Source organism: Emydura macquarii, unplaced genomic scaffold (assembly GCF_026122565.2).
Source record: "Emydura macquarii macquarii isolate MOO-44397 ecotype Brisbane River unplaced genomic scaffold, CSIRO-AGI_Emac_v2 contig_3692, whole genome shotgun sequence".
Taxonomy (NCBI): domain Eukaryota; kingdom Metazoa; phylum Chordata; order Testudines; family Chelidae; genus Emydura; species Emydura macquarii.
In genome coordinates, this window is record NW_027133829.1 from 5,093,648 (window position 1) to 5,109,756 (window position 16,109).

Below are 16,109 nucleotides of genomic sequence, written 5' to 3' on the forward strand. Positions count from 1 at the left end.
AGTTTTAGACAGAGAAATGATTGATGTTTGTGACACAGTCCTGACAGAAATTTTAGCTTAATGGCCTCTCACTATTCTGCTGTGTTAGACTTAGGAAATGGAAAGATTTTAAAAAAAACTATATTCTGTTTTAAGTTTAGATACAGGAGATATTAAATATTCAATAAAAAGTACTTTTAATTTACATATTTCATTTTCAAAGATCTAAAGAAAGTCAAACAGACAATTCTTTACTTAAGGCCTAATCCTACAAAGAGTTGAGGAGTGAAAGGCACTCAAACTCAGATGGGTTGCACTGGTATTGTTATAATTGTGTACCTACCAGGTTGTCTAGCATTCTCATGAGAGCTTCGAATTCTTGTTCCCCAACTTTCCATTTTTGTTGGGAGCCCATATTAACTCCACCGCCTCCAGCTGCTGCCACATTGTGTGTGAAAGGCTTGTACTTCTGCAAGTCTAGTATAAGAAGATTGTCTATTCCACCTGCACCAGCTAATGCATGAACCTGCAACAAAATACACACAATCTGCTTCCTTATAGATAATTTTTTGGGGTGTAGAATTCTTAGTTTGTCTGAATTTAATAGAAAGAAACTATAAACATAAAATTGGCTGCAATTACGTTTTTAGGTTCTTTCTTCTGACTAAAATTACGACAACCGCATTAAGATATGCAGAGAATGATTCCTATTCAGTGAATGACAGCATCAGTTAATAATTATGGCTCTAAAAGGAGTGAATGCAATAAACTTCAATTATTTATTAAGTATTCAACAATGTACTTTTTGCTGTAGAAGACAGAAATATCTTGACTCCTGATACAGATGTACCCTACCATTGGCCAGAAAGGCAACTGTATATCTGATTCATTACCTAATAAGGCACTAACAGGTGATTTCTGGATTTTGCTTAATTTATTTTGTAATACACCACTCTCCTCTGCTTTGTGATCTTAGTGGAAAATCCTCTTTTTCTCATCCCAACATTTCACTTGAATAATTGAGCTGGGTGCTGTGAATCTCAAGGACAGTGCGTGGATGGGAAAGAACTATTCAATTAGGCCACAGAGGATCTAGTGGTACGCACAGACTTTATGTCCCATTTCTATGCAGGATAAGGAGTGATGGATCTGCTACCTGCCTGCTCCCCTAAAGTCACTGTGTTCAGCCATGCAGGAAACGTTCATGGAACCATTATGCTCTCTGGGATGCAGAAGTATGCACCTCTGGACACAGGCTCCTGAAGTTCACTCTATCCACAGTGGAACAGCACTGATACAATTTCACATGGATGATCTGCATTTAGAGAAGAGGGACTCCAGATCTGCCCTGTAACATTACAGATCCATCTACATTTCCCCTCAAAATGCCTGGATTTCAACAAGTTAGTTGTAAAATGTTAATGGGTCCCAAAATAACTTCCATGAAATGGTATCATGTTGCAATGTTGCACTACAATATAATGACTTTCTAATAAATGATACTGTCCCACGGGACAAACACATTCAAGTGAGAACACAATGTGCTCTATAGCAAAGCCAACACACCATGCTTAGGCTAACTAAAGCTCATACCTAGAATGGTTTTGATATTGCTAACTGTGCATGTACAAGGAAGTAAACAAACATGTTTTTAATTTCAATTTATAATAGAAACAGGCCTCCAATTTACCCCATAGAACTTCTACACATATATTGGGTCTAACAGCAGAGATTCTGTTGAATACTTTGCAATAATGGAGCTTCTTCCCTATGGGGTCAGGTCCATCCATTGCAACAACTCATTATGGCACAAGTATTTGCTTCAGAAATTAAATAGTGACAAATCATCTCTCCTACCTGTATTTCACAGGCAAGCTGTACATTGAAAATATAGTGAAAGGCCTCTTCTAATGTCTCTCCCAATGCTACCACACCATGATTTCTCAAGACCAGCACCTAATGAATGAAAACACTGGTGTTAAATGGTAGAAACTGGTACAGTACATGCAAATAATTCATGAAAAACATGAATAAGGTTGACTACCTTGCAACTAGGCCCAAGAACCTTCTGAAGCTGAATTCTCTCTTCCTGTTCATCAAGCAATCCTTGGTAGTTGTAGTAAGCAACATCTCCCAGAATCAGAGCCTCCTGAGAGATTGGAAGGATACCACACTTCATAGATGAAACCTGTTTCAAGAAAATTAAACACTTGTAAGATTCAGAGAACAAACATATTTAAACTGGGGTGCCGTACAAAGGCCCTGTTCCACAAACTTCCTGGTTAATCTTCCAAAGTTATATAGGAACTGTTAGATCCACCCAGAAATTCACCATATTAGTCATCGATTATTTCCTACAATATTTTTCCAGTACATGGTTCTCTACTTGAGGATCACCACCACTCTGTCTCTTCTATATTCTTAAATAAAAGGGAAGACCTGGCTACATGCCAGCTAGATAAGAGAATTCTCAATATGGAGTAGGCATTGTTCTAGTGCTTTATCCAGTCTAGTTTAAAATACAGTGAGCCCTGCTACCACTGCATTTGGGGGACAAAGACACAGGATAATAGATGGCACCATAAGCAAGTTTTCCCTGGCAATTAATATTAATACATCTTTTCCTCATTTTACTCCCATCATTTTACATCAACCCTCAATGATTTTTTCTGTCCTGAGGTATACACTCTTCAAATATTGATACACAATTATGTTTTCCTTTTCTCATCTCTATACTATATATATTTCTCCATACTATATATATATTTATCTCCTTATGTTTCTCTCATTAATTAGGTCAGTCCAGCCTCAGACATTTTTGCCCTTTTTCAAGTTCTAGTTTAGCTACAACTTTTTGAGAAGGATACCCAGAACTAAATACAGTTATAATATAACCTCTTAAAATGCAATTAGGGTGATCTACATCATGGCATAGAACACATTATTATTGAGCTGATTTAAATTAAGTGGTGGCCTAAATTGTACACATTCCCCTTCCACTCTGAGTGAGGTGGTCTGATCCTCATTTTATGCATGGCTCATTCCTGCAAGGTGCTCAGTACCCTCAGATCACTCAGGATCTTGTAGAATAAGCCTCTTACACTGGTGTAAATCAAGTGCAACTGAAATGAAGTCAATGGAGCTACACAAATAGAAAGCTGTGGAGAGGCAAGTTTGAGCCATATACACTAGATCCATGTTTAGAAAATACATTTATAATATATTTTATATTTTGAAACTTTTTTCTGTAGGTCACAATAGGAACAGTACAGACTTACAGCTGCAGTTGCAGGTGTGTGTATGTGTATCACACATCTGACATCAGGACGCATGGAGTAGATGGCAGCATGTGGACTGAATCCTGCATTGTCAATGCTCAGATTGGTACTCCCTTGGTCAACTACATCTCCTAGGATATTTACTTTAACCTGGAAAATCAAACAAAGGAAACTCATGCAACTACTGTAAGTTGGCCATGACTAATTGGCTATAAACCAACTGAAGAAAAACAAACCAAAAATGCCTAGCTCAGTAGGAACCACCATGGGTGTTGGGGAGAGAAGAGAGAATCAAATCCTTAGACTGCTAAGGAAAAAAAAAGAGTAATAAAGACAATAAAAGAAGCACATAAGATCCTGTTCTTATGATTATATTTTTGGCTCTCCTTTTGGAAGTTGACCTTATTGCATTACATACCTGCTGTTCCCTTCCAATAATGGTCAGCAAGACTCACCAGTAGATAGGACTACCTGGATAACAAACTCTTCAGGTCATTCTCATCATGAGATGCCTAACTTGATAGTCTAGACACTGAATTAGGAGCCATTACACCAATTCCCTTCTTGGCCTTGGAAAAGTTACTTAACTCTTCTGTTTCCGAGTTTTCTAGCTGTGAAATGGGGATAATAATACATGCCCTACTCCTTCACAAGAATGTCATGTGGTTTAAAGCACGCATCTTATTGATAAGAGGTTGCTGTTACACTAATAAAGTAGCTGACAAATTCTATTTGACTTGCTTTTGTGGACCAGGTGGGGAGCCTGGTTAAAATGCAAACGCTTGCTGGCCTACACTAAAGCTTCAGTGGAACCAAAGCAGTGCGAAGTGGAACGAAAACCTGGACAGAAGCGTTCAGGAGCAGAGGATTGTATAATCCCAAAAATTAAACTGCTGTTCACTTGATGATTTTATGTGAATTTCAGATCAGGCAAACGAAAACCTGATGCTAATGTCCTAATTCAGTAGCTGCAAAACTGTCCAAAAACAACCTAAGCCTCAGTGATTATTATTATTAACGTAAGTGAAGCACATACCAAATTGGAAGCTGAAGCTTCAGAAAAAGACAGACCTCTTGGAATGATTAGAATGTGGTCATGTTCTTTGCTTACTCTGACCTGCAAAGTAAGAAAAAAATATATCTGATTTATTATTGAATTTACTTGAATCATCCTTGGAAAATGAATTCTAATTTTGAACATACAGGTGAAAACACAAGGAAGCAAGTAATCATTTTTACTCTTAAAAATACTCACTGTGATGTAAGAGTTTGCTAAGTGTGCCCATCCAAACAAGTCAGCCAACCTGTACAAACTGGCTAATTTACAACGAGTAAGTTTTTCTCCCTTAACAAATGAGGAGGTGTCTATTCCAGGTAGGTCATTGATGGGTGTAACCATTCCAAGGCCTAAAATAAGAAAATAGGTGGCAAATGGTACAATTAAATTCTCTCTGTGATTCTCCGAAAGCAGCATACTTAAATTAGTAATATAGAATCTCAGTTTTGGGCAAAAGCTAATATTAGACTAGGATTGCAGAACAGAGGTAGTGATTTCTAGGACTGGCTCAGAAACCTTTGCAATATAAAGCCCTAGAAACCATACCCTAAAGTAATATGAAAAAGTTTCCAAAATTTTGAAGGAAGGGCTAATTAGTGACAGAGGACTACTTTGAAGCACCACTCAGATTTTGAACTATCCTGTGCTTCAAGGTGATGTTACATAGCACTGTTCTGGCCAGATTACTTAAGACCTCCTGTACTGGTGAGCTAAGCTACATTTACAGGCTATTTTGGAAGTATTTGAAAACATACCTACTGGGTTTTGCAGGCTTGAATAGCCATTTGAATAGATTTCTCATTCTGAGTCATTGTAGTTAGTTTTAGGAAGGTCATATGGGATAATACAAGAACTTGCGTAAAGGTTCTCAAACTGTTTTATAGCACAGAACACGTTTTAATAGAGAAATTGTACCACGAAGCACCTCCTATCCCATTTATTACTGTGAAGACCACTTATCCCCTTCACAAATACATAATATGGCTATGGCAACTACAACATTTGAATACATAGAAAGTTAGTATTAGGAAAGTTAAAAATACATTAAATACTATATTTTCATATGATTTACCAGGTAGAAACAAGAAGAGTTAGTACCTAATGACCAGCCACCTTTCCAGAATCCACTAACAAGTGTTCCAAGGACAATAGTTTGAGAAACTCTAAGTCTAGTGGATAGTCCACAGGAGATCTGGCTTCTATTTTCCACTCTGCCACTGGCTTTGTAAATTGGATCCTAAGTGACTTGTCCAAAGACACACAACAAAAGCTTTGAGTATTATAAGCTACCACTGAATTTCAATGGGATATGCGACAGCTCCCTATGCTGAAAATCAGGCCCTAAGCATGTAACATGTAAGAAAAGAACGGCCATACTGGGTCAGATCAATGGTCCATCTAGTCCAGTATCTGGTCTCTGACAGCGGCCGGCACCAGAGCTTCAGGGGGAGTATACAGAACATGGCAATTAGAGTGATCCACCTGGTCTTCCACTCCCAGCTTCTGGCAGGCAGATGTTTGAGGTAACCTGAGCACGGGGTTGCATCTCTGACCATCTTGGCTAATAACCACTGATGGACCTATCATTCATGAACTAATTCAGTTCTCTTTTGAACCCATATATATTTTTGGCCATCACAATGTCCCACAGCAATGAGTTCCACAGGTTAATTGTGCACTGTCTGAAAAAATACTTCCTCTTGTTTGCATTAAATATCTATTAATGTCATTGGGCAACCTCTGCTTTTTGTGGGAAAGGGTAAATAACATTTCTTTATTCACTTATTCCACACCATTCATGATTTTATAGACCTCTATTATATCCCAACTCTATCATCTCTTTTCCAAGTAAATCAGTTCTAACTGTTTTAGTTTCTCCTTGTATGGAAGCCAAGCCATTCCATACCATTGATCATCTTTGTCGCCCTTCTCTGAACCTTTCCCAGTTCCACCATATCCTTTTTTAGATGTAGGGACTGGAACCAGACACAGTATTCAAGGTTCGGGCGCATCATGGATTTTTATAGTGGCATCATATTTTCTATCCCTTTTCTTATAGTTCCTAAAATACAGTTAACTTTTTTGACCATGGATGCACACTGAGCAGAAGTTTTCAGAGAACTATCCATAATGACTCCAAGATCTTTCTTGAGTGGTGACAGCTAATGTAGAACCCATCTTTAAATATTTGTAGTTGGGATTATTTTTGCCAGTGTGCATTACTTTACACTTATCAAAGTGCCATTTTGTTGCCCAATCAACTAGTTTTGAGAGATTTCCCTCCACCTGCCCCAAAATAACTCTTTGCAGTCAGCTTCGGACTTAAATATCTTGAATAATTTTGTATCATCTGCAAATTTTGCCACTTCACTGTTCATTCCCTTTTCAAGATCACTAATGAATATGCTGAACAACACTGGTCCCAGTACAGATCCTTGGGGGACTCTGCTATTTACCTCTCTCCATACTGACCACTTATTCCTACCCTGTGTTTCCTGTCTTTTAGCAAGACACTGACCCTGGAAGATTTTTCCCTATCCCATGACTACTTAATGTATATCTACATTAATGGCAGCGATTGATCTATCCAAATCTGGAAGTCGATCTATTAAAATCACCTCCAGAAAAACCGTAGCGCTGTGTCGACAGGTACACATTTCTCATCGGCACAGCATAGTGAAGACAGCGCGCAAAACAGAAGTTACAAAGTCGACAGGCATTACGCAAGCTACTCTACGTAGCTTGGTATCTCCCATCGACTGCAGCCGAATTTCAGGTAAGTGTAGACCAGGCCTCAGTTTATCTAAGAGCCTTGATAAGGAACCTAGTCAAAAGGCTTTCTGAAAATCCAAGTTCACTATATTGACTATCTCCCTTACCCACCTGCTTCTTGACACCCTCAGAGAATTAGTGAGGCAGGCTTCCCTTTACAAAAGCTGTGCTGACTCTTTCCAAACAAATTGTGTTAATCTGTGTGTCTGATTATTCTGTTATTTACTACAGTTTCTACCAATTTGCTTGGTTCTGAAGTTAGGCCCACTGACCTATAATTGCCAGGATGGTCTGTGGAGCCCTTTTTAAAAAAAAAAAAAAAAAAAAAATCAGCATTACATTAATTACCTTCCAGTCATCTGGTTCAGAGGCTGATTTCAGTGATAGGTTATATACTACGATTAGTGGTTCTGCAATTTTACATTTGAATTCCTTCAGACGTCTTGAGTGAATACCTTCTGGTCCTGGTGACTTATTACTGTTTAATTTATCAATTTGTTCAAAAACCTCTTCTTTACTGACACATCAATGTGGGACAATATTTCAGATTTGTCATCCAAAAAGAATAGCTCTGATGTAGGTATCTCCCCACATCCTCTGCAGTGAAGACTGATGCAAATAATTCATTTAGCTTCTCTCCAATGGTTTTGTTTTCCTTCAATTAACCTTTAACACCTTAGTTGTCTAGTAGTCCCACTGCCTGTTTGGCAGGCCTCCTGCTTCTGATGTACTTAAAATATTCTTACTGTTAGTTTTTCCATCTTTAGTAAGTTGCTTCTCAAAATCTCTCTTGGCCTGCCTTATTATTCTTTTGCACTTAACATGTCAGAGTTTGTGGACCTTCTTATTATACTCACGAGGACCTGACTTCAAATTTTAAAGGATACCTTTTTGCCTCTAACAGCCTCCATTCTGCTGTTTAGCCATGGTGGTGTACTTTTGGCCCTCTTATTGTCTCTTCTGATTTGCGGTATACACTGCCTCTATTAAGGTGTTTTAAAAACAATCTTTATACTCCTTGCAAGCATTAGCTCCTTTTAATTTCTGTCTAACAAGCATCCTCATCCATACATCTCAAATCATTACATGAAGGTGGCTATCCCCATTTGCACCTTTGAATCTGCAGGCAATGCAGAGAACAGTCTAGAAAGACAGATTTGTCTATTGCACTCAGCAACTTATGAATATTTATTTAACACTAACATGACTTTTTAAAATGTTTCAATGATTCAAGACCTTAGAAATTAGCTATAGGACTTCTTCTGTGAAGGCTGTATCCTGATCACATGATCTTGGCAAGAATTCATTCGTGCTCTCTTTTTTTTTTTTTTTTTTTTTTTTTTTAAATAACTACACTTTACTATTTACTAAAAGCTACTTTCATGCTCCTGACAGTTTATTTAATCATGCATTTCAACAGGTTCTTCCTCCCTATTAAAATTTAAAGGCAAGTGTACTACAGTAAACTGCTGCCAAGTTATTAAGTTAGGTGTCAAATTACTATTTATATGTATCATAGTAAAATGGTAATGAAGTTTGATATTAGTTTTGCTTAAAAATTGCAAACTTAACTAGAAGCAGTTTATAGAAATTATAAATTTTCTGATATCAAATATTTTGAGACAGTTTAACAGTAACAATATTTAAAACCATAATCTGTATTGCTTTACAGATTAAAAAACCATGGCAAAATTATTTGAAAGGAAGAGGTCCCAGCACTTGCTAAAATATAGAGACAAAATTTTAGAAAAATATTAGTAATTACACATATTATTCACTTACTCAGTGGAGATGAAGAGAAACCTGCAAAAGAGCTTGCCATGATATAATCAGCAATCTGTTGTAATGCAAGCAATCCAGTTGGGTTATGGCCCTTCTTCATCTGTTCTTGAATAAGACATTCCAGGTCTTCTCGGAAGGCCTGCAGAAATATTTGAGAATCACTACAATACATTTTCCTGGATAGTCGTGAGATTATTATTATAGGCAGGGTTGGTATTACCACCTAGTAAGGTTACCTGACACTTCCCAGTACAAAACCCTATTTTAGTTGTTCATAACTTCGACAACCTTTATCTGTCACAGAACAAATCTGTAGAACAGCTGAAAAAGAAACCTAGATCTCTTACTGTCCAGTTCTCTGCTTTCTTCACCAGATCATCCTTGTGTAGGAACACGCTATTCACCAGAGAAATGGCTAAAAGGTTCAGAACTATGAGCCTATTCTACATCTCATGAACTCAAGAATGAGAATCTATTAAAATTCAGTTACTTTAGGGATAGGAGGAGGCAAGTTTATATAACTGATTTAACTGAAATAAGCTTTAACAAACCAGTGGAAGTAAACAGCTACCAGTACTAACTTGACTAGAGCAATCATAATGACTTCAGTACAATGGGGTCTATTCCATAGATATCTCAAATCATGTTACTCACATTCTGGTAAACCCACAGCAATTATATTGAAACTCATTTTAAAAATCATCAGCAATGCTACAACTCCTCTTCCACACTTAAATTTACTCTATCTTCATTTTGTTCCTCATTAAACTGCTGCAGTAATAAAATATTCAGATTATAGGCTTGTCTATACATACAGCGCTGCACAGCTGCAGCTGCACCACTTTAGCACTTAGTGAAGATGCTACCTATGCTGATGGGAGAGCTTCTCCTGTCAGCATGGATACTCCAACTCTCAGAGAGGCAGTAGCTCTGTTGATGGGAGAAGCCCTCCTGTCAACACAGAGCTGTCTACAACAGGAGTTTGGTTGGATTTTCCACATCCCTGGGTGATGTAATTATATTGATATAAATCTGTAGTGTATACCAAGCCTAAGCCTCTCTGTTTTGTATCTTATTGGTGTAGTTTCTACTCTGATTTGAAGTGTGTGGGGGTTATTTTCACTTTGCTGCTATCTAAAATTTGCTGTCTGATGCTAGAGGGAGTATATTTCACACTTACTATTTCTTAGCCTTGTGGCAACTGACTTTAGTGTTAATTTTGTAATTCATTTCTTATTTTATTAGGCAATGGAAGTGTCCTTGAAAAAAACATATCACTGTAAATTTCAAGAAATCCCAGAACAGGTAAAAGCCAGAGTTGGCAGCTGAAAAAGGTACATATTCATCATAACTTGTGAAATAGAGGTGATTTTGTGAATGTCATTTTCTCAATCAAGTACAGAATGCACAATATTAATGTCTTTTTAGTAGACTAGAAGTTGCTGTGTGTCATGCTCATTCAAGCCTGTAATGATTCATTCAAATAAGCTTTTCCATGCATATTTATGGATATCTTTCTTACCTTCACACTCCTACAAAAAGCTGGGACTCTCACATGACTCTCTCATGTGATCCCACTTCTGTTGTGAATTTACAATATTTTTAATTGGTGTTAAAAACGGTGTTGTGCCGTTTATTTTAAGATTATACAAAATCAAAAAACTGTTTTTTGCCATTTCTGATCATTCTTGACTCTCTAAAATGAAAGGCATAAGACTATCTGAGAGAACTCATCACAACTGGTTTACATATTTAGAAATTCTATTTTACTGTACATATTATACTGTAGTTATTATATAAATGATACATTCTCTGAGACCCTAATAATGGTCATTTTATTGGATAAATTCCCATAAGACCTATTGACTAGAGCATTTTGCAATTGGATCCATGCAAGGGCAAAGGTCTGTTGAGGACCGGAGCCCAAGTGGCTTTTTTGGTCTGTTTTATTACCTATTATAATTTGTTTTAATTCATGAGTACCTCATAAACCACTCCACATTAGTTACAAACACAGGTAGAACTATTTTGAAATGTTTTGTGCAAAGTTTACCTTTAAAAGGAGATATAAACATTCTGCATACAACACAAAGCAGAAATTTTTCAAGGGGAAAGAGCATGAATAATTTTAGATCTAGTACTCGACAAGCTAACAATCAGAAAAACAAACTGTAGCAATTGTGAGAGGAATTAAAAATGATGTTACTCAAGTTGCATGCACCCAATACTCTGTCCTATAAAGAAAATGTTTTAAGTGTGGGATTTAAAACATTTGTTTGGGCATACGTGAAACTTCTTTATTAGGATTCCCCATAGACTTCAAATGTATACAAGTACTTCATGCTGAGCCAGATATATTGGATTAAAGTTTCAGAGGGTCTTCCAACTAGTCTATTTGTGTGTACACCTTTTTTAAAGAAGTGTGATTGCCTTTGCAGCAAAGCAATAGATTTCATCACCTGCTTACATATGAGTAGTGTTAAAAATGTGCAGGCAAGTATTCCAATATAAAATGGGAGCCAGGATTTGAAAAGGTGGCCTGTAACAACTACTTGAGGAGGTGGTAAAACAAGTTCAAGACACTTGCACAAAAGCAGGATGAACATCCTCTCAAAACATCCAGTTACAGTTTAGGTGAAGACTGATTGTACAGCTTTTATTCACTCGGCAACAAAACACCCACCTGAAAGTATATTCTCTTCTTGTTACGTGATGAGTTATGAACTCAACTTCTATTAATGCTCACCAGAGTTGTATGTGGATGTCTCCAGATAGGAGAATACATTGGTACTTTCCCTGAGGTTACAATAATTAATATGAATTTATTGGGAACAAAATGAAATCTCTCAGGACCAAATGCTTTGGAGCTACTGGGTCAAATCAGCTGGAGTAAATCAGCATTGCTCCAATGAAGTAAATGGAGCTACATTAACGAACATCACGTAAGAATTTGGTCCCTTAACGTTAGCAATAATGCAAAATGTAATATTTATAACAAAATCTGGGAACCAAAGGGATAACACATTTTATAGAGCTGATTGTTCCTGAATCATCTTCTTAGTTATGGTTCTTTTTGAAAGAAATGTAACATTCCTACCTTTAAAAATAGTTACTGATGTTTCCTGGTTATACGCCTTCATTGCAGAGTTAATTCAAGTTATCTACACTCAAGTTACTTCTCTTGAGTGCCCAGCTTGAGTGAGAGTGGCCATGTTATGAAATAACATTCAAGCCACCATATCCACACTGGCGCTGCACTCACTTGTGCGTAGCATTAAGACCTCTGTGGGCATATCCTACGGCTCTTTGTGCCACAATAAACTGAGCTGATCTATGAATTCTTTCCCAGTGAATTATGAGAGAACTTGGTCTGTCCTTTTGGGCACACGGACAGTATTATGGAGAACTAGTGGCACTGCGTGCAGCTAACCTGCATCCACACTGTATAGTAGCAGTGTTAACAGCTGATGAGTTATGCCACTCTGAGCTTTAGCCTATGCCTCCTGACAAGCCAGCCAACTTGAGTTAAAAGCACCACAATACTCAAGTGTTTTAGTGTGTGGCTGGGACTCAAGTTAAGAGCAACATTATAGTTGTAACTCAGGTTTACTTTGCAGTGGAGACAAGTCCATAAAATTATAGAAAAGAGACATGGGACAAGGAAAAGTCCATATAATATACAATAGGAGGAGAATCTGTTAATGAAATTGATAGATTATATTAAAATTGGAGAAGTTGCAGACACTTGTGAGGACAGAGAAAGAGAGAAGTATACAGAGAAGTTAGAAATATGATGGGAAATACGGGTAAGCTCAGCACAGAAAAAACACCAAGCTAGAGCTGGTACAGCTGATGAAAAATAAATGTAAAACTACAATTCAATGTTGAAAGATGCTTAAGAGCTAATAGTGGACAGCAAATTAGACATTTGTTTGTAACAGGATATGGCAGCAAAAGGCCAGTGCAATTTTGGGTTGCATGTGTATGTGGAAAGGCATCATGTGGCAGGAGAGGATTGTGGGAGTGTTTCTCTCTATACCACCTTGGTGTAAATGCATCTAGAAAAGGCAGTTGAGTACCCATAATTCTTCTTTCTGCAAGACATACATGTCTGTTGATTGCTACCCTTGAGGTCGTACAGCAACAGTCCAGGTGACAGCTCTCAGAGATTTATATTTTGAGCTTCTAAGACATTCCTAAGAGTGTCTCTATAGTCCTCAATAGGGTACTATCACAGAGTAAGCTGTCCCTTCAAGGGGGTTGGGGCTCAACATTACCTGTGCCGAATTCACCCTGCCTCTTCAGGTGAAAGGAATGACACCAAGAGCTATGTGATGGGAGCATGTGACTAGAAGCCAGGTCATCTGCCCTGCCCTCTTTTCAGCAGACAACTCTTCAAAGCTCCCAGGCAGAAGGTTTGGAAGAGAGATGTAAGAATGGAAACCTGTTGAGGGATAAGCTTCAGCAGGAGCCTCCTGGATGAGAAGCCCCAGCTAAAAGGGCTGCAAAGGACTGTGACCCTGATGGAAGGACTATAAGCAAGGGGAAGCCCCGATAAAGGACTTGAAAGACTTAAGAATGGCCATACTGGGTTAGACCAATGGTCTTCCGACAGTGGCCAATGTCAGATGCTTCAAAGGGAGTGAACAGAACAGGTAATTGTCAAGTGATCCATCCTCTGTCGCCCAATTCCCAGCTTCTAGACCTTTGAGCCTAGAAGGAGGGCTGTTTGGATGCTGAAGCCCATTATCAACTGAGGGGTCTAATTGAGCCCAAGGAAGAGGGCTGGAAGGCTTTGACTGCTATTTTATGATAACAAACCAAACCCAGAAGGTGAATAGTATTGTGAAAACACTAGGTATGGGGGTATGATTAAAGACAGAAAAAAAACGGAGGCAGCGGCAGGGCCCAAAGCTAGATTAGGTAATCCTTGTTACAGGTACCAAGGCTTTCCTGGTCAGCTACTTTAAAAAACTAGACATTGTTATTTATGAAATAAAACTGCTTGTCCTGCATTTTGGGGCTGACTGGGTGTTGGATGGGACTGCCATTTCTTCCTTGGTCACAATTCTGGCAGACAGGGGACGAAGATGCAAACACACAATAACAGAGAGGAAAACAAGATTTTAACTTTTACACATGTGAGAAAGAAAGTTCCTGCAATACAGATGGGCTAAAACCGAATTAGTTATATAATAGTAGCACAGAACCAGAATCAGGCTGCAAGTTCTTTGCAACTGGAATGTTTTGATAACTGCTCTTTGTATCCAATATAAAATTAAAGCAAAATCCCACCAACTTCTTGTGCTGGGTTTAAAAAGAGTAACAACAACAACAACAACAACAACAAAAAATCTCTTGTGTCTAAGAGAAAAGCAAACAGATCAGCAAAATCTTGACTGACGACAAGAAATAGTGTTTGGCTACTCCTAAATACAAAACCCCATTAACTTATTAAATTGCATACAATCCAACAACGTTATGCTTACATACAGTACTACTATTACTAGACTCACCTGGAATTCCATTCATTCCATTTATTCCTCACAACATTTGTAAAATACTAAATTAAAATGTATTTTAAAATATCCTCTAGTTCTGGTCCCGCCAATGTTCGCAACTAGATCATCAGGGTAATTTTATAATAAGCCTTAAGTATTTTAAATACTTCATGTCATCTCAACACAAGACCAAATCTCTCCAAATACACATACACACACATTCTACCTATTTTAGAATCTGTAGACGGTACTTTCTTCAAATTCTCGGCTTTTCTTCAAACACAGTGATGTAAAATATACACTATACTTCATTATACTATAAAAATGCTATGTACTCTGAAAACCCCAGGTGTCTCAAGTTGGGGTCCCAAAATTTAGTCTCCATGCCTCAGCTTCCCAATTGTAAAAAGCAGACATTAATACCATCTACTCTTACAGATGTAAGGTGAAGAAAAAATCATTATTGTGTGTGAAGCACTCAAAATATTATGAGTGTGCTGCAGAAACATCCAACAGAAAATAAATAATTTTGTATTCAGTACAGAAACTGGATGGTGTGCATTAAATATAGCTTGAGGCAACAAACAATGAAAAGAATAAAAAAATCTTGAATGAAGCAGATGTCTTATGGACAAAATAGCATGTAATCCTGTAATTATAATGCATATGCACAAAGGGTCGAATTAATCTTCTTTAGGCAACCTTGATGCTGGAATTTCCTAATTTATGGGTGCTTGATTTTTCAGCTTCAAAAGTTTTCTAATTTTTTTTTTGCATTTAATATAGATGAGACAGTGTCTCACATACAACATAAAGCAATAAAATCTGTTTAGGAGTATACAAATATAGTTGCAAATGAGCACAATGTCCTGAGTTTTATAATTAATGATATTGACATTATTTGAACCTTGCAATGGTAAATTTGTAGGCATTGTTGGAATAGTTTCAGTTTTAGATTAAGAATTGTCAGCAGTACTGTGAGATGCTATTAGGGTACTGAGACCTACTGTAGTTGATCACAACTTTCTTATCCCTTTCAAATAGGTAGCAGTGGGTAACATTCAAGGCCTAACATATTCTTGCAGAGAGCAGACAGTATAAGCTATCACCACTTATATCCCAAAACCCTTGAGTTGTAGATCATAATTAAAACAGTTACCAAGTAGTTTGAAATGTTTCCTACAGGATAACACCTAGGATCCTATTTCCTGTTCTACAAGCCTGCCGCCGCCCCCCACATCCCCCGAAGGTGGCCACTTTTCTAGTCATTCCTAATTCTTGTGGCAGGAAGTTCCATAGCTGTGTGTTAGTTGCAGGGAAGACTCTGAATTCAGCTCTCATAGCATCAGCCTGGCCACTCAGAATTACACTGTTTCTCAGGTTTGCAGCTACCATAGAGGAAGAAGTGGTTTCTGAGATATCCTGAGTCCTGTCTATTTGAGAGCTCTGAAGATCAAATATCAAGACTTTAAACACAATCTGATATACAGTGGGTAATCAGTGCCATAGTTGGAGCTATACACTAAGCACCCTTGTGGGTCAGTATGTTCTACGCCACTTAGTTTCATTAGTCTATCGTTTTATTCCCAAACAGAGTGCAATAATCACACCTGGATATATATGGCCAAATCTGATCTAATAGGATGGGGCATACACTTTCGTTTTGCCAAGAGACTAAGATGACAGTTTTTGTTGCTATTGCGGTACTCAGTATAATGAGGAATACAGGTGGAAATGTAG

General features: G+C 37.8%; 1 protein-coding gene across 13 annotated transcripts in view; it reads right to left on the minus strand.

Moving 5' to 3' along the window:
* The window catches only part of ADD3 (adducin 3), a 174,901-nt gene that overhangs the window by 23,852 nt on the left and 134,940 nt on the right, over positions 1-16,109 (minus strand). For all 13 annotated transcript variants that reach the window (XM_067537212.1, XM_067537209.1, XM_067537216.1 and 10 more), the window contains 7 exons: positions 8,869-9,007; positions 4,513-4,664; positions 4,294-4,374; positions 3,258-3,407; positions 2,024-2,167; positions 1,837-1,935; positions 323-505 (listed from right to left, as the gene is read on the minus strand). In XM_067537212.1, coding sequence (XP_067393313.1) covers positions 323-505; positions 1,837-1,935; positions 2,024-2,167; positions 3,258-3,407; positions 4,294-4,374; positions 4,513-4,664; positions 8,869-9,007 — 948 coding nt within the window. The remainder of the gene's footprint in view (positions 1-322; positions 506-1,836; positions 1,936-2,023; positions 2,168-3,257; positions 3,408-4,293; positions 4,375-4,512; positions 4,665-8,868; positions 9,008-16,109) is intronic.